This window comes from Parambassis ranga, chromosome 22, assembly GCF_900634625.1.
Source record: "Parambassis ranga chromosome 22, fParRan2.1, whole genome shotgun sequence".
Taxonomy (NCBI): Eukaryota; Metazoa; Chordata; class Actinopteri; family Ambassidae; genus Parambassis; species Parambassis ranga.
This window is the reverse complement of record NC_041042.1, coordinates 14,443,468-14,467,624: the sequence shown is the minus strand read 5'-3', so window position 1 is coordinate 14,467,624 and position 24,157 is coordinate 14,443,468. Positions and strand designations below refer to the sequence as shown.

Sequence of the window (24,157 nt, the reverse complement as noted above, 5' to 3'; positions counted from 1 at the left end):
TGATTCATTCATTCATTAGCACTCCTTCGCTGCATTAATTCCTGCAGTCCTTCATTGTTTTGCTGGCAGCTGAGCACTAACGGAGAGGCGTAGGGTGAGAGAATCTCTAAATATAGCTGAGATTCCCTCCTGCTTTACAGACACGCCTGAGACCACACTGTTGTCCTAATACCTCCAGCTAATATTACCATGGCAATAGGCCTGTCCTCATTTCCTTTCTGCCACATCACACACACACACACCAGCACTGACTCATCACTCGTAATTAGATGACATGGTCAACGGTGGAATAATCACTTGAGATGATTTTCTTTGCATGGGTATGTGTGTGTGAGTGTGAGTGAATGCCAGAGTGCACGTATGTGCGTGTCTTACCCCGGTGACATCCATGACCTTGATGGCTGCCAGCTGCCCCGTCTTAACATGGCGACCCTGGTGGAAGGAGAGAAGGAGAGGCACAGACGGAGACAAAAAAAGAGAGAGGACAGAGCAATGTCAGAGACACATTCTTGGATGTAAGTGTCTTATTGTTTCAGGTTATTTTACATCTGTTAAACATCATTTATTATAGAGAAATATTTCACAGGAGTGGGACAAGAAGCAAAAACAGATACCAATTCACAGAGCAGACTGTTGTGTAATATTGAGGCTATGCAGGTGCCTGGGGGAGCTACGAGGCGAAGAGCCAGGAGATTGGAAGCTCAGGGGCAAATGGAAGGCCCGAGTGTTTCATTTGCAACAGAGCATCTGTGGCTGTGATTAACTAATGAAGCTAACAGGGCCGGAGATGCTAAAACCACTGACGGCTATTACTTCCACCTGTCTGGACTCGACTGATTAGCATGTTATAGTCTGAGCAGTGCAGCTTAGCAGCGGTGGCACAAACAAACAAATGCATGCACACACAAGCAAAGACACAACACACACACACACTCAAACTCAAAACAAGGGCAGGACTGTTTTCCTGGTGGAATTGTTATAAACCAGATGGCATTAAGGGTCTGGCTCTAAAGCACCTCCTGAGGGCTTTAATTGAAGGGTCGTTCTGATAACAAGTGTTGCAGCCAATGCGCAGGCATGGAATGCAATGCTAGGAATGGGACCAAATGATGGCTTAAAGTTGGTCTGCCTTGTGGTTTAAGAGAACAGCCTCTGCACTATATCATTATCACTGCTTCACGTTGTGTTTTGATGTTGTTTAAGCAGATCATTTGCAACAACAGGCTTGCCAAAACACACTTAACCTGATGAATAGCTCGTGAGGGTGCACATGCCTTTATGGACTGTGAAATTACAGTACAACGCAGAGCAGCTTGGCCCTTTTGCACTCGTGTTTTACAAATATCACCTCTTCACATATGAATGACAGAACAGGTTGAGTGCTGTATATGAATCAGCAGTCTTTAAATATGAGTTCTAGTAAACTTAGTATATTCCCACAAGATGAATGGCAACAACGGAGGTCCCTGAATAAAGCAACTTTAATACTATCATTGAATTTCTCATTAAGCAGCTGCTTTGGAATGAAAGAACTTTTTAAACTTGCTGATTTATTGCTAAAAGAAAGTTTGAGTTTTAATATGATAATTCATTGTGTCACAATCCAGCAGCACACAATGCAAACTAAGCACCACTGGAAGGTTGAACACTGTGCTCAGCCTCTCTCTCACACACACACACACACACACACATAAAAACACAGTTTAGATTCTGTGAGAGTAAAAGAGCTGCAAAGATTGACCAGGGATTTCTCATTAGGATCAGACTGCCCCAATTCCAACAAGCACAAGGACCGGCTTTGTTCAAGACCAACAAAGGAATTACAGCCACTTACAAACCAGAAACTCTCACATGCACACTTACAGACACACACACAGAAAATACAAAAAAGATCTCCCTTTTTTCTACTATTCACACAGACATAAGACGTCTTGCAAACACCCACACATGTGCACACAAAGGCACCAAGAGGGAGGGAGAGAGGATGATTGAAGGAATCAGAGAGTGAGAGGGAGACTGTGTCAAATAGATATTGGACATGGATATCATCAGAGCTGAATAAAGATTCATTACTCCCAAGCACCTGACAGCCTCCCTCCCTCCATCTCTCCTTTACTGTGGGAGCAGTAATGTCAAATAAAGTAAATGACCACAGAAAGGAATTACCACAGTCTGCTCATCTTCATCTCTGCTCACGTTTGTGTCCTCTCTTGATTTGCAAATTCAAAGATGGCATTTAGGATGGAATAAAATCGCATGTCATAACCATATTTTAAGGGCAAATTTGAAAAGAATGTGTGATAAAATAGTAAAAACTTAAACCATGTATTCTTCCCTCAGTTGTATTTTAGTGTGTTATGTGAACATGTCATCATATTTCTCATAAATCTGCCTTTTCCTCAATAAGTCATGAGTCTGAAGCAAGGAGAAAGCTTGGTTTAACATGTTCAGTCAGTGTTTGCTTTCATGTGATGTTGGAATAAGTGAAAAAAGAAGGGTCACTAAGTAACCCTTAGTGAATAAGCTGCTATAATGTAGGATATTACTGGGAACCCACAGACAATATGCCCATACAATAGTGACTTGTCAATCACATTGTAATCTCACGTTATCATACCTTTTTAATCTAAATCTGACTATGATTTACGAGATGGAATCATGCCTAAAGATTAGAACTAGCTATTGAGACCATAATCTCATTAGGAAATTGCCAGACTTTCATAAAACCACTTGTGTCGCCCCCTGTTGGCCACTTGGAAATTGATGTCAATGATGTTTATGCTCCATCGTCACCTTATCTGGCTCCAATAAGTGTCACTCTTATTGATCTGTCCAATAGAAGTCAAATAAGCACATTTCCCAAAACAACTGCTCTAAGCAAAAATAAGAATCATTGATAGCTGCAGCAAAGATGATGATAAATAATGGAAGAAGGATTCAAATAATGTTGTTATCCCCCCCTCTCTCCTTTTGATAGGCATAGCCCTCTCCCTCTCTCTCTCTGATCCTTCCCATTCAGAAGCTCTGAGCCTCACAGGCGTGTTCATCCCTTCCTCCACTCGTTTGTTGACTGCTTTGCCACTCTGACCTAGATCTGTTTCTCTCTCTCTCTCTCTCTCATCCCTCTGATTCTCTGGCTCATTATCTAACCCTCTTAACTTCTCACAATCTCCTCTTTATGCCCTTTCATTATTTCTCCCTTCCTCACTCCAAATGTCTCGCTTACTTTTCCTCTGCCTGTCTCATGTATTTTCTGTATCCGTCTCTCACGCTCATGCCTGGCAGCTCAGCCCAGTGGCCTGTGAAAAGCAGGTCCTACATGAACATGACTGAGCTGAACGCTAATGCCGATACGACAAGCAAATATGACACAAACACAGGACTTCATGCAGCACTCTCACTCAGCTTCTGCAAACCACGGTGTGTTGACAGGAGCCCGAGTATCACACAAATCACGACTGTACTGGGAGCTTCAATTAAGGAAAACATCTTCATGTGTCCAAACAACATTTTTTTTTTGCTTTATTTAATCCTGTGGAAGTATATTGACCAAATACGATAGCAAAGCATCTGTCAGTCACACACACATATACACAAGGAGCTGTGATGCTGCCAGGCCAGGTGTGTTTGAGTGATAACGGACCAAATTGACTATGTTTGTTCCGCTTGGATGGCCGTGCTGTGATGGAGACAGCAAACTGATAGCTAACTGATCTCCAATCAGCCTTCAGGCATCCACATCATGAAGAAGTTATTACTTGGCATCATCGCTGCAGGTGCCAGTACTGTATAAGCTGGTAAAATGGAGAGCGCGTCTTTTTTTTTTGATGGATACTCCAAACAAAATAAGAGCAATGAGAAATCTTTAAAAACACATCTGTGGAATTCATGCTTCTGGTTACTCCAGAAATTAGTGATGACTGGTCCAACTTTGTGATGATACACTAAGTGCATAATGCACCTCAAATTTAATACAATGCCTTCCTTTCCTCTTTAGATAATACATCATGCTTTTGATATGCAAAACTGCTTCACGGTCTGATAACGCAGACCTTTTCATCTCTCATTTTCCATTTTCCGTGTGCACCAAGAACAGGGAAGCTGACACAACTTCACTAATTATCATCGCCACATAATTATGATTAATAGCGCCTGCCAAGTTAAGGTAAAACACTGTGAAGCACTTGCAGGCTGTAGAAAATAAAAGGTACCCACAGTGCTTAGATGTGTGAGATGATGTGGGATGTAGAAAAGGAGGCCATGTGTGATGATGATATGGAGGGTGTATATGGAGCTCATTGTTAATGGAAGCAAACACACACATATCGCACTCCAGGCTGTGGAGGGAAGCCTCCACCATCACTCTCAGCTTGGAGAGACAAAGCTGCTACTGTATCACTTCCGTAATGCAACCTGCTGGCATACATCGTAATACCCAAGGCATCCGTGTGCATGTGAGAAAGTAATACTGCTGCAGCTTGTGTGTATTTAGCTTGTTTGTGTGTGCATCCATGCCCTTGCCAAGTCAATTACACAGACCCCCCCCCCCCAACCCCGCTCGGACGCATTTACTATGCAGGACACTTCCTGTCGTAGCATAGCGACAGTCTTCTACAGTGGGCACGACGCTTAAATATATAGACAACGCATCTTGTGCACACGCACACACAGAGGGAGAGGACAGGGAATAAGTAACTATTGTTCTGCTATGTGAGAGGTTTTATTTGGAAGAAGAGGCACAGGGTGAAGAGAGAGAGAGGAGGAAGAAGTGAGAGAGTGGTACAGCTGCAAGGTCAGAGGGAGCCATCCAAATTTTCATTCATGACAAATGAATTGATTGGGTGAGTCTGCAGGTTTCAGTCCAGTAAGTAGAAACTTGGGACTTTCATCAAAAGACTGATGTCTTTCTGTAGCCTGATGGTCTGAATTTGAATTGGTATTCAAATCTTACTTCTCAATGAGCAGATGTATTCACTACCACATGGCTACTTTTTAGTTTCCACTATACAAGATTCAGGCTATGTAGGTATAGAATGTAAATACCAGCTGGCTGCTGGCTGTAGTAATATGTGATGTGTTCAAGTAGAACATTCTGGCAATGACATGTCATGTGCAAATTACATGTAGGCATGTCATGCCTACTTTGATGCCAGTTCAGCCCTGCATGCATATTTGATTCCACTTGAATCATTAGCATGGACATAATAATCTTCAAGAGTAGCAATTTGTCAAGAGAAAGATCACAAAATGTCTGTTTCTTCTAAGCGTTCAGGAAGACAACAACAAACACACTTTCACTAAACCATGCCAGATTGTGTTGCCAAATCCTCGTAAAAAAAAAAAAGAAAAAAGAAATGGGTCACACCATAATCCTAATCTGCATCATCCTGGTAATCCACATAAACATACACACACACACACATCAGCAAAGGACTCATTGTCATCTAAGCATCGTCTCCTGGCGTTGAAATTGAAACTGTCGGCATAGTAACAAGCATCATAAAAAAGAAGTGAGCTATGGGATGTGCCCCCGGGCCTTTACCCTACACATTTTTCTTTTTGTCAGTTCTCTCTGACAGGCAGATCCTTAAGGGAGGCTAGCATCACACACACACACAAACTGAAGTTCAGCTGTTTCAGGGTTTAAGGATTTCAAACAACGGGTGTTTCAATCCATCGTATCACCAGTTCTAGTCTGTAGACACAGAAAGCCTGTGCGAGCTGTGATGCAGAATAAAAGCTACTATCGGCTAACAAACATTACAAACACAATTCTGCTGGAAGGAAATACAGGGGGCAATACACCCAGACACACCTCATTGCAGTTCAAACACCTGCAATCGCTCTGCATTCACACATGCTCACGCGCACCAAACACACACAAAGCAAGCGCGCACCCACACATACTGTTGTGGAATCAGCGAGGCAGTAAATAAAAGTGACAAAGGCCTCCATTCCAATCTACCACCGCACTACACAGGAAATACAGAAGCACCCCGGGGCCGCTCTCACACTCAACCGAGAAAGAGGAGAGAATGATTAAGACAGGAAGAGTTGTAAAAAAGAGAGAGAGAGAAAACGTACTGTACTACAACAAGAGGCAGAGGAGATGAGAGAAACATATACAAGCAGAGAGCTGTGGTAAAAGAAGGTAGTTAAAAAAGTGAGGCGGAGGTGATGAAAGAAAGATGAGAGGAAGAAAGATGAGGGCAATGATCTGTAGAATAGTCCAAAGGGCTTTTATTGATGTGTTGCAGGGAGGAGAAACTGGAATTTTGCGTCAGCCAGCCAGCCGGCGAGTTTTGATTCCACTCTGAATGAACTGGTGTTATCAGCGAAAGCCTATTAAAACAATAATCTATCAGCAGTCTGAAATCTAGCTGCTCATTAACCTGCCTGCTTACAGCACAACAAGCTAATTACCAAGCAGGCAGAAAGACAAATGTGAAGGAAACAGACTAATCTGGTTTTGGGAAAAGGATTTAGAATGCTAAATAATCACAAATGCGGCCACATTAAAACTCTGCAAACACTGCCTTTATTAATAAATCAGTGGGAGACTCACTCATGATTAATTTTAATATGATATTTGTGAAGTGGATATGTGTGTGAGGTGAGAAAATAGAAAAACAGCTTGTCTTCATCATTATCATACAACCCCTAAAGTGATGGGGCAGAATCAACACTCGCTGGATGGATGTGCACTTGTTTATTGTAGGGTTGACCCAGATTAACTGAAGCACAACCTCGCATATAAACAAATATACAAATGGTTAGCCTGATGATCCTGTCTATGAAATGGTATTTGTATCCAACCACATGGAAGCATTTATAAAAGTTGTTAACCTCCCAGCTTTTCTTTTTTGTTCTCATGAATGCGACAATTTCTCCAGAATAAGCAGACATGCAATAACAACAGGAGAAGGAGGAGGCAGCAAGAGAGGAGGAAAAGGAGGAGGGTTGCATTGAGAAGGCAAAGCGGCAGGTTCAGCACAACGGCATCATGCTCCAGCAGCTCTGGAGGTCAAATGAACAGGCGAGCTGATTTACTGTACAGACTGAAGGTGAGAGAGAGAGAGGGGGGGAGATGGGAAGAAACAGCTGAGTGCAGATATGGGAGGAGGACAGAAAACATGAATATAAAGAGAGCAGCAAACAAAAACAAGGAACAAGGCTGTGGAAAAAGTATACGACAAGGGAAAGAAGAGAGTCAGGGCTGGTATAGATTATTGATTTAACTATTGACGAACAGTAATTTATGCGGTAGGGAAAAACCTAAATGGTTCTGTACAGTGCACATTATCAATGTGTTGGATCTGACAGGAAATCATGGAGACAGAATGAGAAAGAAACAAAGAGAATGAGAGATTGTTATTGACATCAGGCATGGCTAATTGACTCTGGCCTGGGTGGCAGGAGTGCATTGTGGGTAAGTGGGGCGTGTGGCCTTGGGGAAGACAGACAGAGAGAGTGAGAGGCTAATGTAGGCTAATGAACACACTGCCAGGTGTGAATGCGTGTGTGTGTATATGCACATGGGCAGCACGAGCACATCTGCTGTTCCCACGGTAACGAGCAACATCACCTCAGTCACGGTTCGCAGTTCATTTATAAGGACTCCAGAGATTAAAATGTGTAGACAAACAACAAAAATCCAGCAATAAAGAGGGCCAATGACACCGAGTTGCACCGTAAACGAATGCTCCTACACTAGGGACACGTAGTATATACACACACACACACACACACACACAAAAACACTTTTTGTACATACAGATCAACACAAATCCTACATGAGCCTTGCAGCCTGCAGGCACTTCCAGCTTCACACAGCATTCATATTAGTGCTAATAATGCATATATTTTTAGGGGATGAGTAGTCCTCTCTTGTTATGCAGACTGAGATGAAGCTGGAGTGTAATTTGCACATAATTGTCACTGTCATTATATAAATTGCGAAGAGATTGCTTCCTGTCCTTACACTAACACTAAAGAGTTGAAGGAAAATATCATGCTTCTTCAGTCCATATGGATGAAGTGCAGAATGCATGTATGTAAAACATTTTAAATTGGCCATTTATACAGATATTTAATATTAAAGAATATGTATTTCTGAAATATATTTAGTCCAGATTATCAGATTACTCATCGAATTCCTCACACTGTGCAAACTTTTAATGAATATTAAACACTACTTTTGACTTTTCAGCAGCTTATTTGATTCCTCTAAAAATACAGATTTGCAGAACTATGACTTGAATAGGAATAGAAAGCTTGGCAATATCACACTTAATGCTATCAACATCTGCAACTGCGGAGATATGCGAACTGAATCAATCTATGCATTAGGTTAGTGAGCTATGTAGGTAATAATCACAGTAGTATGTCGAGTATTTATGGTAAAAAAATCTGTATAAAGTACCAACCACTGACTTGTGAAGCTGCCACTAATTTAATCTATCACGACTATTTTCAAAGAGATACAAACTGTTTATGCATGCTTGCTTGCTCTCTTTTTCCTGCTGTGTAACACTAGCCGAAGGAGTTTGGAACATCAAACAAGAGGAATAAATGAAGTCACTCCATCTAACCAACCCTTTGCAGAGTCTTTTAAGCCAAGCTTTGAGGTGTATATGCTGTGTGTGTGTGCGCACATGTCCATATGTGTGGTAAAGGGATGGCTGTGGCAAGCATGCAGAGAGAAAAATCTCCCATGGTCCTTTGCACCATGACTTCCAGCAGATAACGAAGATAAAAAAAACAACTTTGAAGTTTTATTCAGTTCTTAAGAGGGCAGAGGAGGGAGGGAGGGAGGGAGGGAGGGAGGGAGGAGGATGAAGACGAGGAGGAGGAGAGGAGAGCAGGGAACTGCAGGTAAAACAATATGATGCAGAGACAGAGAGAAAAAAGATGAAGAGACTAGATACAGGTGTGAATGGTTAATAGGATGAAGGATGTCTTTGAGCTCTAATCCTAATCTACATCCCCGACTGTTTGTTTACATTCCTCGATCCCGGATTGCCACGGGGTAACAAGATTATCATGACATCGGAGAAGTTGTCAAGTGAGGTTGTAACGGCCTCTGCTTACATGGTGCACTCTGTTCAGTGTTAAAATAACTGAAACATGCATTGAAAAACATACACAGCGAAACAAGGACATGATTCTGCACACATTCATTTGTACAGCAGTGCATTAAATGGAAACCTCACAGCTGCTCATTGTGCAGAGTTGCTGTCACAGTGGGTGAGCATATAGTATAAAAAGCCCATACAGCCCAGGTCCCCAACTGTCACTTCTGCTCCACTGTGTGTGTGAGCGTGCATGTGTGTGTGTGTCTTTCAGAGTAGTGAATATTTAAAGAGTGTATAAAGCACTTTGCCCGAAGAGGAGCAGAGTGGATGGTTTCTGTCATCAAAGATTGCTTTCCTTCTTCCCTGCAAATTCACAAAGTGTATGTGAAACACAAGAATCTACACAAACACAGGAAATGGTTTATTGCCTACAAAGCCAAGGCGACAATGAGCAGAATGTGCCATCGTTCACAGGTTTGTGGATGTGTGTGTGCGCGCGTTAGTGTTCCTGTGACCGAGATATGATTAGTTGCCCTCTCAACATGTCCTTGCATTCATCAGGCAGAAAAATTACTTCTCCCATGGGAATGACAAGGAGCTGTGATTAATCAATTAGCCAATCAATACGCCTGTCAGTCAATAAGGTGTCCTGTCTGTCAGCATTTCAGCCAATGGCTGAGCAGGGATGGTGATCGTTCCTTTCTTTCGCTGTGGTACCGTGTGAAGCGAGGAGAGCTTCCTCAGTTCGGAGAAGTGCAATTCCCACAAGCCCCATCAAATATTCACAGGCATCAGAGCAAAAGAGAGAGAAAAAGGGGGGGGGGGTAGAACAAAAGCAAAAACATGATAAAAAAAATAGTGAGTGTAGGAGAGAGACAAATAAAAGAGTGGAAATACTGATGGAGGAGCAGATGATAAAAGAGTGACAACACAAAGCTAAAGGAGGAAATGGAGAGGGAGGGCAAGAGAGTGGAAGATGAAGAGGGAGGGAAGTGGAGAGAGAATGTGTTTAATTATTCAGCATTACCCGTGTTCTCTATTTATGGCCCTTTTAAAGCAGCCAGTAGCAGCTATATATACACATACTGTAGGCACGGGCTGCTCCCTTAAGTACAGCTCGCAGGGGAAGTTTCAACCCAAAAAACAGGGGAAACCAGATTAACGTGATTATATATTGATAAGAGAAATCCAGAAAAGCAAAAGGATGAAAAAGTGAGGTGGGATGAACAGACAAGAGGAATGAAAACATGAAACAGAACCGCCATTGATATGTTAGATGAGAGAGGGAGGCTGAGAGCTAAATTTATCTTTTCACTTTGGTGGCTATTCATCTATCACTTCGTCTTTTTTTTTTCCTCTGCTGACAGGGAAACTGCAGCAACAACACAAACATCATGAAACAACTTTTTATGACATTTCTTTTTAATTGAGATGAGATTTTAGGAAAGGAAAAAAAAACAGAGATGGTGAGAGAGGAAAGAGCACAGAGGAGTAGATCTGTATCATTTAACTAGACGGGGTAATGGAATTGTTGATAAACCTGTTATCTCTGGCTACCAGGCAGACATTACTGGCCTTCTAGCACCAATAACATAAAACACTGTGTGGACCATTAATATCACACACACACACAAAAGCATGCATGGATACACACAAAGCTACATATCACTGGCTTCAGTACACAGTGTAAAACCTACTGCAGCAGAACAGGGGTGGGTATTAAAGTCATGTTTCTGCATCAGGAAAAAAAAACCATGTTGTTTTTGTTGTTGTTTTAAAGGAAATCTGTTCATTTAATCAAAAATGAAATGTCAAACATGCAAACAGCTAAGGAAAGGCTGCCATTTTTCACTTGTAGCTGATGCATTTTTAACTCCATCCAACAAGCTCATAAAAGTTGCAGTAAGCTCAAAGGTAGCCGAAATATATTTACACACACACACAAACGCTCTTCCTTCTTTCAGTTAAAGTTAAATTCTTTAAAACAGAGCGTTCAGAATGACTGAGCTTATATTAATATGAACACATCTGCACTTTGTTTACTTCCTGTGGCAGCTGATGTATGACCTGCAACCTGACAAACAGGAAGCAAAACGAGTTTAACCACTTAAATGGGAGTCTCGACCAACACTGAAACCTGTAAAGGTTAGGGTGGCGATCTGATCTAATCTGATCTGATATCTAATTAACATAATGAGCAGTGGTGGAGGAAGTACTGAAGCTTGGTACTTAATTAAAGTACAAATTCCATTGCAAAGGATACATGAACAGGTTAAAATAATCAAAGAAATCATCTTAAAGGTACTCAGTGAGAGTCGGCCAGATTTCCAAAGTAAACACACGCCCCTTTCTCTCGGAGCTCACCCCGAAGCCACACCTCCAATCACATGGACACGCATTAGCTGAAGACGAGCTGCGGTCTGTGACTTCGGCCATCATGCACGTACCTCTCTGGTGAGCGCAGAGCAGGAAGAGAGCGACAACCAGCCAATACTCCGCGCAGGCTCCACCCGGAGGATTGGCTGATGCTTTTAGCGTTTTATAGCTTCCAAAGATGATTCATATTCTTCGTTTTAATGCGAAACTGCCGAACTAATTGGTTGCGGATCAGATTGTAAAGAGAAGTTACAAGAGAAGTCCAGCAGTAGAGTCCAGCACAGCTGTATGAACACAACTATATTCATAAATGTACTTGTAACTACAGACGTTTTAAAATTTGTAGTACAGATAACAGCTGCAAAATGTAATTGAGTAAAAGTATAAAGTGCACACTATTATTTTTACTTAAGTAACATACAAATACATAAAAATGTACTTAAGTACAGTAACAAAGTACAAATACTTAGTTACATTCCACCACTGATAATGAGTAATCAGGAGACATTTATGATGAAGCATGTCACTGAACACCTTCACTCTGTGAAGGCAGTCAGACATGGAGGGTGGGAGTTCTTGAGCAAGCACAGGTGACGGATCTGAAATCATTTGATGTAACTAAGCAGACCAGAGGAGTAACACTTCTGCACATTTAGGGCTTCATTTTTATCTCTAAAATTAAAATTGTGTTTATTTCATAACGATGTGTAAATGTCCGTAAAAAAAAAACGGTGTGGAAAAAAAACCATATCAAGGCATTCACTTGTTAACTCGCAGTGTGTGATCACAGAAGAGTGAGCAACTTGAATTTATTTTTGGAATCAAAGCGAGCAGTAAAACTCCTGTTTGCAGCCTGCCTGCCTCTAATCTTTACATCTGAGCAAAAAAAAAAAAAAAAAATTCAAACTCCACCTGTGCTAACTGCACGGCGCACAGACGGATCCACACACGGGAATACTGCACATTTCCACAGCTATACACACACAATCATATTCTGGTGTGCTATTTGTCTGATATAACAAGTGTTTAAAAATGATTCAGGGACAGACAGAGCAATTTCACTTCCCTAATACCCACCAGGAGGCTGAAGGTCAATTTATCATCTCACTGAGTCACAGGCTCACCTGCTCGCAAGACGCTGATGCTCTTTAGGCGAGGGATTTCAACCGCATGAGAAATTTAAAAAATAGATGGCATTTTTTTTGCACAAGTGGCTCTGCTTCTTATCTGTATGTGTGAGTCCGATATTTTCTTGCGTATCACTGTATTTCTACAGCACTGAGCGTGCAGCTTTTTAAAGCATTTTTCAGAAATCCTTTATTGATCCCCGGGGGGAACCTGCTAACATTTTTACCACGATTTCTACCTTTTAAGCCTGATGTGTGTTTCTGTCGGGGCAGAAAATATGTGTTAGGTCTTCAAAAAGCTCACAAAATTCAAAGGTATGTATTTTTCTTGACAAACAAAAGCAGAAAAGGCAAATTAAGAGGGTTAAATATGGATATTTATGGAGAAAAAAAATGGAGGAAATATGTATGTATGTATTACATTCAATCACAAAGCAGTGGGGGATCAGCTGTATAGGCTTCAAACCCAACAGGCCAGTGCTGTTGCTACAGGAATTCCATGGCTCTGTAATGTATAGGACCGGCTGAATGTCAGCCAGTAAATGAGCCGTGACTTTCACCAAGACAGCAGAGAGCCAAGTCAGCAATAAATGGCTAGGCATAACTCTCCTGTTCTCTGTTCCTTCTGTGTATTTTCCTCCTTTCTGTCCCTTACAAATAAGCACACACACACACAAGGATGTCAGGTTATTTCTAGAAGCGTGGAGAAGCATGTCTGGCGTCTGCCTGAATTTTTTTCTGGTCCAATCAGCTGTAAGAACAGCTTCACTCCATCAGCACCTGACCTTGACTTTCTGGTCCATCACACACATTTTCAGACAGAAAATGTGCACTCGCTGGGGGCTTTCATGCGGTCCATGCTATACATATGTTTAAACACGCCAGAGGTGACTAAACAGAGCGACACAGGCCCGATCAACATCCTGCACTCTGAGAAAAGGAAGCAGGGACCAGAGGAGGATGACCAAAGGGAAAGGGAAACCAAGACAGTAACGTGGACTGAGAGATACTGTTCAAACAAGTGGGGGAAGCAGCTGAGTCCATCTGACAGCAAGGAGCCAAAACCGCTGTTGTGTCACCACAGCAGACTAATTTAGCACATGCACTTCCTGTGTCCCGGAGAAACACTTCCTCTTAAAATACACACAGTCATTTAGAGGGGTGAGGGTACAAAAGCCAACACAGATACACAGAAAGAAGTGTAAACACAGTCAAGATTTCCTAAAAGTAGTTTTATGTGCCCCAGATTCTGCTTCTACTCTCTTTTACATTCGCTCCATTTCTTTTAAGCTTGTGGGCTGCTTTTATCTCCTGTAATGTACTCCTGTGTTTCCATCAGTCTCAGTGTGTTTTACTCCATATGGGCTGCTTGAAAAGCACAAACAAAACCCTGATAAGATGGAGGAGCAGGCTGTCAGAATGACATACTAATAATCATAATCTTACCTTGTACACCTGCCCATAGGTGCCATTTCCCACCAGCTCAACCAGCTCAAATATGCCAGCGGGGTCCTGGAGAAGTAAAAGAAAAGAAGAGGGTCAAGAAGACACAATGGACATTTAACGAGGTTTAGACAAACACTACAAAAGCATGACAGTTTGTTATACACAAGGCACTCCTGAGGTTCTGTCATGGTTTCTATTGACTTTCTCTGCAATGCTAAAACACATGGTAAACCTCCTATTAAGGATATTAAGCCTCCTAACGAGCTACGATTCCAACATCCGGCATGTTTTCTGAATACTGCTGGTTGTTAAGCTCGGTCATAATGTACTTCTCCATCTACTGAGTTCTCCAAGTGTTGATACGCTGGTCTGAAATGCAGTGCTGGATTGTTTTAGGCCTGCATCCAACCAAACTAATAATTTAAGCCCACAGTCGCTAGGTTGCCAACGCAGATCTCAACGCATCTCTGACAAGAAGCAGCTCAAACAGAGTATAAAACCCATTGACCCCCACAAACACACACCTCCCCCTTCCTCTTTGCCGCATGTTGCTACGGCATTCCAACAATAGCTGGTATTCACCCTCTCCTTCCTTCTCTCTCTCTCTCTCTCTCTCTCTCTTGCTGCTCCACCAGCTTCTGTTTTTCAAGTCCATCTATGTCTCTCTCTCTCTCTCTCTTACACTCTTTTATCTACACTTTCCCTCTTTCACTGCTGACAGTGTCCAGGACGAGTCCTTCCTTCCAGCACTCCTTTCATTCCAACAGTGAATGAGTCCCAGAACCACTGAGGCCCTCTTCTTTTCCAGGTCCTGCTGCTTCTCTCTCTCTCTCTCTGTACATCCTCACTGTTTTGTAAATGTCACTTTCATTCGTTTGTGTCCTCACATTTATACACCTGCCAATAAGGAATATTATCAGAGCTGAAAACATTCATACAGGAAATCATACATCAAAATGTGTGATGGCTACATGGATCCACGGCAAAATCTTCAGTTTCACGTTTATATGTGTTAATCTTTATATTCTTCTCCATTAGTCTGCTGCCTCGTATGACTACTTCCTTGTTTATGTTCATTTTTCTGTCCCTGTGAGTCAATGTGTGGTTTTAGGCAACTAAACTACTTTGCTAGGTTTCTGCAAAATCAAGTATGTGATTTTGTAGCGTGACTGCTTAAACCTCTGCACAACAAACCGCTTGGAATCATTGACAGTAAAAACTATGGACAGAGCTTCCGTGACGTCACCCGTTTGTTTCTGAAGAGCGGTTTTGTCTCAGTGGGAGGTTCCGGGACGTGATGACCGCCGCCATGTTGGCAGCGTCACGTCAACTAAAATTCCGAATATGGACAAAGAGGGGGAGCACGAGCGGGGTTTAGGGGGGCGGGCGATCGTGGAAGCAGGAAAATCACGCTGTGATATGTCAACTGTCTGTCACTCAAGCGGCAACGCCCATAATTAGGCGTAATTTTAAGTCCGAATACAATTGAAACGAGTGAGTTGTAAAAAAATTCACCCCCCGTACAATTGACACTAGAAGAGAACCTATCATCTGAGACCACAGCGATTTTTTGTACCAGGCTGTAAACATGTTCTTTTCTGCTGTGAAATCGGCCATTTTAACATGGGAGTCTATGGGAAATTACTCGCTTTTGGAGCCAACCCCCAGCTGTTGCAGCGTGAATTACAAGTTTTGACACTTCCGCATGGGCTTCCACTTTGAGCCCCGAAGGTTGCCGCTTGCTTGGAATGCAGATTACTCTACTATATCCTAGAGTCAATACTTCAGAGCTGAAAATATGCCATTATCAAAAGAATTTTTCTGTTTCCGACTTGTAAAAAAAGGGAAGCCCTTTGAGCAAAGCCAGAGGCTAATTTCATTGATTCACCTAAATAAGCTGCATTAATGTGTAGACCTTCACTGGGACCCATGCAAAGCAGAAGAAGAGGTGATATTACATGATACCCACTTCTCACACCCTCATCTCATTTCTTCTCTCCGTTCTGAGAAGCCACAAATGCACTCTGTTTCCATCTCCATTCTCTCCCCTTGCACCTCTCATTCACTCACAGTCTGTCAGTCGCTTTTTCACTGACGCTTTCTCACATTCTGAACTCGACATTCATGGCACGTCTTTGAAAATTTCCAGTTGAACTTTCAGCCTTCTATGCTGGCATACCATGCAAATCTTTGCGTGCTGCACCTCACCCTGAAATAACACATCATTATGGCCAAACAGAAAAAGTGCATTTTGAATTCTGTATTCATGTTTGAATGTTCATGCCCCTCTTTTTAGTTTCCCAGCTTCTCTCCCCCTCTCTGTCTCTAAATGTTTGTTTTTGTTGGTCTCAGCAGACCTGTCAACCTGTCAGCTGCTTCTGAAGACAGGGCCTTGCGCTTTTCTTGCTCTCTCCTTCCCTTTCCCCCCCTCTCATCCTTCGTTCTCTGCTGTGTTCTGCAGTCACTGACACACATGCACTTTCCCCTCACATACAAACACGTCAACAAACTCTCTCGCTCTCTGTCTCAAGTACATCCTCCCGCTGTCTCGCTCTCTCACACACTGTGCCAAAAACACACTCCTACATGAGGGCTAGTGTTCAAATGTTCTAACCAGTATGAGTGGGCACGAGAAGATAAGTGTGTGTATATCTACACCAGCAAAAGAGAAAGTGAGAGCGACTATTATTATTGCTACCAGGCCTTCAGCTCAAGCAGGTGCATTTTTTTTTCCTACACTCACTTCCTTTTTCTCTGTGTTGCAGTGAGTGTTGCAGTTGAGTTGGCAGCTGTGTGAATTAACTTTCAGAGGTGCATACAAAGTTCTGACAGCAACTCCCAAGACACATCTAAGGATGCACTCTGCCTTTCTGTTTATACATTCAGACAGAAACAGTAAAGAAAAAAAAATCATGCACCCAAGAAAACAAGTCATGCTTTAAATGTATATGCATATAGAAACCACAAGCACATGATACCGGCATGCACGAGGGTCTGCTAAATGCCTGGCACACAGAATGAGTGCTGTGGCTACAGAGAAACAGAGCGTTTTTTGCTGCTCCAGTTCATACATGTCCTTAGGCTCGCTGATAAAAAATATAGCACGATATCATTCATATTTTATAGGCCACTTGCAGAATGAGCTCTCAGCATGCGCCAGGCTTTGTCAGTGCATCGGCATGAGTGTGTGTGTGTGTGTGTGTGTGGTTCAGAGTTCAGATCCCCCCCCCCCTTCTCTTTTCTCATTTTGTTTTTCTGCCAGGGTCACATGACAGCCATGTGACCTCACTGGTGGCAGATGAATCACAGTGCGTGTCTGCATGATGCTGCTGAATAACACATTAAATATAGCTTGTAATACAACTAAAAAAAAGTGCTGAGTGACTGAAGAATAAAACACACACACACACACACATGCATGCATGGTGTATATATATATATATATATATATATATATATATATATATATATATATATATATATATATATATATATATATACACACACCATGCACCATGTTTTTTTCTGACTGATCAAACATGGTGCGCCTCCTTTCTTCTGGACTTCTGGGTCTTCTTCGTGGGTACGTCTAACTTTAGCCAGCAGTGAATCTGCTATTTTCTTCAAACAGTGAATATTGGTCCATGAGCTTTATACAACATTAATAATGAATTTTAGAGTGCTGGCCAGCCGCTTCTGTGAAAGCCACTTTACAACATGTGTGAGGACTTTTACTGGCTGTGTTCATTCTCCCGTTCCGCAACCTAACCCTCAATCCTCTCCTTTACATTCCTAACATAAAACTCTTATCTAACCAACCAACAACAGACATTCAAATCAGGTGCGTGACTCACAAGTGTAAACACGACCTATCGTAACATCTGCACATCTGAATTTCAATAACACAATACATCACAGTTACAGAGGCATCTTCTGATCAACAAAACAAAGTGATAATGTTATCTGTTGATAGATGTCTCTACTTTGTCCCATTTAAACACACTTGTTGGGAGGTTCTAATTGAAACATCACAACTGAGACTCACAACCAAAAATCTACATCACTGTAAATCATAGTGTGTCTCAAAGATCTTACTGGCGGACTGAAAGAATTTGCTGTTAATTATTAAACTCGTATCTTTTTAAGAAGCACAGTAAGCAGCACTCTGCACTCCTGTTTGTTTGGCCAACAGTCAACTTTATAATTATATCCTAGCAGGAACACAAACATATCTATCCTGCACCATTTGTGTGTCACCACTGCTAATGTTTACCAGATAACATTTCAAAGAGATTCCACAGAAGGACAAATATGTAAAATACAACCAAACCCAATCACACCGTCTGAGCTCCAGGAGCCATAGAAATCCTTTTAAATGGCACACTCAGATCAAATGTCACGTTGGTCATAACCTCCTGATCAAAGGTAGTTTATAACCAGGAACATGATATTCATATGCTGCAGACACTCGTACACAGGATCACTTCCTTCAAAATCATCCCCATGTGACATGAAGAAATTGGGAGAAAATATGAAATGAAACAGAAAAGAACAGCACATGTGTTTGTGTGAATACATTTACAAGGAATTTATAGTGAATATTGAATTTTCCCAGGCACAGATAAAAAAAAAACGGGCACTGATCTAATCTGTGAGATTTTATTTACACAGCGGCACAAAATGCTGAAGGGATAAACTGTAATCTCAGAACAAACTGCACTCATTACAGACAAAAGACCGAGCAGTTTGTTCTTGGTGCGTTCATGAAAAGAACATTTTGCACCTATGTCACGCACAAAGAAGACAAAACACAAACAACATACATTGAGCTTAGATTTTTAGAATGAGGGATCTAAACATGCTTAAATTTACAGAGAATGATGCCACACCTCTGCAGTGTTTTAGCTCCTTTCAGCTCATTGTTTCTAATCTTCAATTCAGTCCCGCTGAGTATTCTCTCATTTTATTATTATTGTATAGTGTTTTATGGTGTGTTTCTATAATGAAATAACTTTTTCATATAACTGACTTTTTGAGCAACAACAAATGACAAATAAAACCTTTGGAATCTTCAGTCTTTTTGGGAGAAAACACATAATCAACTGAATGCTACCTGCCAAGTTCCAAACAACAAACAAAGTTAGAGCTGACATTGTGCGTCATTAGACAGCTGGCTTTTTAAATATAGAGACAGAGAATATTTAAAATTAAGTTTCCCCTGATGTCTGAAAACAACCCTCTGGTCTGGAGGACAAACATTCAAAAAGTATTCTTGTTATTGATAGTTTATGGTATATTATGTCCATGTACCCACATAAAATCTATTCATGTTGCCTTGTCAGTTTATTCTCACCCACTTTATGCAGATAATCTGGGCTTAATCACTGTAGAGCTCTATCATGATCCTATATGGCTGCAGTGTATCTATAGTACCATTATCATTTTATAGTTTCATTAGACAGCAGCCAGGTGAGTGCAGCTAGTGTCTATATAGAAAGTGAGTTTTAAAGAAATGAGGTGGATTGAATTAGAGACCCTAAGAGGATGATAGGAGTCATGCTGGGGCCGAGTCTGCCTCTTATAAAACCACTTACACTTAACAACATAGCTCACCAGCACTGCCTGACGCAGTGGTAGCCTAATTCCCAGTACGTCTCACCCCAGACATGTACAGTACATTAACACGAGTCAACTCTTAATCACAGATTTACAGCTCGCTGAAGACGATACAGGCTGCAGGATTTGTCCTGCGACGCCGGAGAACCCATCCGCTCCTCTCGCCTCATCCATCTCTGCCAACTTGTCATCTCACACCTTTCCCCGTCATCTCAGCGCCCATGCCTCAGTCGCCCTCATCGTTCATCTTTTCTTCTCGATTTCTGACCGTCACTCTCTCTCCCTCTCTGTCATTTCAATCCATCTTTCTTCCCTCGTTGCACAGCGCCACGTGAGTCGCACACACAATGGAGGGATTCAGCTCCTACTATGGAGTTGTTTACATGCACATGATTCCTTCAAGCACTTCAGATCAAGTGTGGCTTTCTTTTTTTCCTCTCCTCTCATAGTGAGTGTGGCATTGTGCATACTCTTACTTAAAGCCCTTTAAAGCAAGCTGGAATATAATGCATTATCACCGTTTGATTTGATTACTTTGGTGTGTATACACTTCCAAGAAGGCAAACAATGTGGCCGGTACAGTGAAATTTTTCTTTGAATTAATTTCATTTGCTTGCATAAGTCATTGCTGCAAGCATACAAGAAATTTCCAAGAAAAACCTTCTTCCTAACATCAGTGTTTACATGGTGGATAGTGGACGAAAAAAGCTCCAATGTGCATGTGCCACACATTACTTTACAAATTGTGCCTTTAACAAATACTGTACTTCCTTGCCGCCTACAACCAAAATCTCTAATAACTCAAGTTTCTAATAAAAGCTAAATTGGGGTTTAAATTATTTCTGTACACCAGACCAACTTATACACTGGAGTTCAGAGAATTAAAGTCTTAATGCAACTCCATCAGTGACTTGGGGGGGAAAAAATAGGTCAACTTGAAGCAGGCAGGCAGAGTGGAAGGGAGGGTGGGAGGGAGAGGGGCATTTCTCAGCGACAGACTGCCATACAGTATATAGACTATTCATGAATAAGCTCTGTGTAAGCCTTGGGCACTGCTGTGGCCCCGTTACTATGGCGTCCATGGTGAGGGGCCGAGGAATGTGGCCTTACTGGGCAACAGCGATAGAAAGGGAGGGAGGGAGAAAGCTCCAGAGATGGGTCTTCGCCTCTGACTACTTTAGTCACTGGTCACATCCCCACCTTTAGCCCGGGAGCTCAGCCTCTGTCGATTTCTTCTTCTTCTTCTTCTTCTCTCTGTCTCTCAAAGCTACATTTATCTTCACACCTTTCTGAAGCCATCGCTCCAGCTTCCTCCCACTGTGTCCTTCTCTGACCATGTCACTATCCCTTCATCCTCACCTGCTCACTCGCTTTTATCTCACATCTCACACCTGAGTCCCTGCACAGCGCATTCATGCCAGTATGTGTATGTGTATGTGCATGTGTGTGTGTGTGCAGTGCTGTGGCTGTACTTCCTGCTGGTTTACCATCTGTTGCTCCCGTCAGCTGACTGGATGAGCTCGTGCCTTTGACGCCTCTGACCTACGTATGTACTCATCACTTTACATAAAAACCACTGTCTGTGTAATAACCGCAGCATTTTCGACCTTGTGTGGTCTTTTGGCTGTCATTGTCAGTCTCACAGCGGCTCACACTGACAGCCTGCCTCTAGCAAGCATGGCCTTTCCCACTCAAGTGAGACACGCTGCTTCTATACAGGTGCTGCGGCTGACGGGGGCTGGCGGGTTGACGCACAACAGCAGCAAATGTCGCAGACAAGGCACATGAAAAGAGTGGGAGAGGTAACGTGAAAAGTGCAGAGACAGCAAACATGAAAAGCCACTTCTCTCTCCACTCTACTTCCCACTCAGTTCTGTCTGTCTCTTTGTGCAACTCTGTGTGTGTGTGTGTCTGTCTGAGACCAAGCTCTGGCCCTCGACCTCCCCCCAACCATACAGACACACACAAATACAATGCTCCATCGTCCCCAACACCAATGCCAGTATTATAATCACCCCCCCCCCAACCTCATCACAGCCAGCTGACCTACTTCCTGTCTAGCCAGTCCAGTGGTTGACTGTACACTCATCTTGGACTCTGTGTGTGTGTGTGTGTGTGTGTACATCTATCTGCTGTAAATAGGCGAGCCTTGTTCAGACATGTTGAGGGATTAATTTAAGTTTCCTCAAGACACCTCCGGCAAAGTGTGTTTATTGGAAAACTTTTACCTGGAAGTTATGAATCATATTCTAATTTTCCTTGTTCCCCATCTTAATTATTATGTAAAGCGAAGACACATTTCTAGTGAATTACCTTTTCATAGACCTTTTTTTCTCTGTCTCACCAGCACTGAACATCAAGCCCCTGAAAGAACAGGAGCAGACTCCCTGTGTACAGACATGTCCTCCTCCACATTCTCCCCTCCTCCATTCTGGTGTAAACTCACCTTAATCATAGAAATCTCTGGGTTTTTTTTTTACGCTTGATTCATTACTTTTCGTACAGGGAGGGCACAGAGAGATAATGCTGAGAGACAGAGTGGCTGGCAGATAGACGGAGACATGCACTTGGTCAGACAGTTAGACGAGGGGGGGAAAAACTGGAGAGAAAATTTATAGAAAAAGGAAGAAACGATGGATTAGATGAAAGAGAAGAGAAGCAGGCAACGGCAGAGAAGATGAGACACGCCGATATAACCGAAGAGACGTGAACCCAGGTAAATACAGACAGACGTACAACAGCTGCATTATGTGTCTGTGTCAGGCTCAAAGCGAGGGATGTGGTTTTGTTTCTCAAAGCAGCAAACAGGTCTGTCTCATGTGCAAGCATCCTCTATTCTTGTGACTTATCAGCCTGGCAGACACCCACACATAATGCCCAGTGAAGTGAAAACATGGGTATCCACGCATAAACACAAACGAAGCAGGCTGCAAACCACAACACACACACACCGGATGAACAAAAGAACTGGCTATTACTGCAGCATGTAAGGGTTCAGCTTGGATTGAGAGTAGCCTGCCTACAGTGACTTCAGGTACACACACAAAAACACACACACAGGAAATAACACTAGAAAAAGGGGAAAGAAGTTTATGAGGTGGAAATTGTGGATAAATAACTTTAACTTTACTCTTTAAAGCATAAGTCATGTGAAACAGCAGTGTGTGGCAAAAAAGGTTAAATTCCCCTCTGAATCAAAGCTGATGAGGCTATAATAGGCTGGAGATTCACAAACCCCTTTATCCAGGTCAGCAAAAAAAAAAAAAAATCACAGCCACAATCTCGATTCAGCATCACACACACACCACCCACCTTCCTGTTACCGATAAGGCTTCAGCCAGCTGTCATGTTAGTTAAAGTCTATATATATAATTGGATCTATAATTTGACACATTGTGGCGGCCCGGCTCCCACACATCCGCCTTTCGCAGCCTTCCCTGCTCTCCAGCCGCCGGTTGTTATTCAGGGAGCAGTGTCAGGTGCAAAAAGCAGGAGGAGGAGGAGGAGGAAGGCGCACATGCACCCTTCAACATTTTTACACAAATTATAGGTCTCATCATCTTACCCTCAAAGCGGATAGGTCGATTTCATCCAGACTCCGAGCTGGGGAGTCACTCGCCATGATGGAGGAGACAAAAAAAAGCCGCTCTCAGTTGACCGATATCCTGAAACGGCCTCTGCTGTCACGACTGTGTGTGGTTTCCTCTCCGTCTCTACTGTCCTCCTCTTGATGTCTCAGCGGACGACACAATAATAATAACAGTCCCCCTTTTTCTAGTCAGCAGCGGGACGTATACGTGTCTCGAGCCGGGCAGAGGGAGGAGAGCGCACGGCTAGAGCGCAAACGCGTGGAGGGTGGAAAGCTCCGTGCACATCAGCACTTCCAGGTCCATGTCTGCGGGATGGAGACGGTATAGCGGAGAAAGGTGAAGCGCTGCTGCAGAGAGTGGATTTGCTTCTGCTATAGCCGCGGCTGTGACAGGCAGCCAGTAAATATAGAGAAGGAGGGAGGTGAGGGCGCACTCCTGCCTCAGCAAACCCCGCCCGGTAACAGGCGTGGTTTGCTGAGGCAGTAGGGACTCCCAAACTTTTTTTCCCCTCCCCAACGCTCCTCATGATTTACAGCACACGGTACTTTTACATGTAATGCCATAACAAACTGATTTACATTTTATTTAGTAACAGTGGTGGAGGTACTGAAGCTTAAGCTTAAGTAAAAGTACAATTACCCAGCAAAATATATACTTAAGTAAAAGTAGAAGTGCTACATTAACAATCCTACTTAAGTAAAAGTCTTAAGTACTTACTTTAAACTGTACTTAAAGTATTAAAAGTAAAAGTACTCACGCACCGAATATATATTATCGATTTCCATTGCAAATGATATCTGAACAGGTTATAAAAAAATAATCAAAGAAATCATCTTAAAATTAAAATAGACAATGTGTAGTTAATTTACATTTTCAGTATAGAAGCAGCTATGGACAAGTCTGTGTGTCATGAACAGAGAGGCTGCCG

General features: G+C 42.5%; 1 protein-coding gene across 5 annotated transcripts in view; it reads right to left on the bottom strand.

Annotated features, from left to right (window-relative positions):
- Positions 1 to 23,613, bottom strand: part of tnika (TRAF2 and NCK interacting kinase a) — a 57,845-nt gene extending 34,232 nt beyond the window's left edge. For all 5 annotated transcript variants that reach the window (XR_003669442.1, XM_028394972.1, XM_028394969.1 and 2 more), the window contains exons 1-3: positions 23,205 to 23,613; positions 14,024 to 14,089; positions 376 to 432 (exon numbers count right to left, since the gene is read on the bottom strand). Coding sequence is in view for 4 of the 5 variants with exons in the window: in XM_028394972.1 (XP_028250773.1) it covers positions 376 to 432; positions 14,024 to 14,089; positions 23,205 to 23,261 (180 nt within the window). In the remaining variant the exon portion in view is untranslated. The remainder of the gene's footprint in view (positions 1 to 375; positions 433 to 14,023; positions 14,090 to 23,204) is intronic.
- Positions 23,614 to 24,157: the final 544 nt, after the last annotated feature.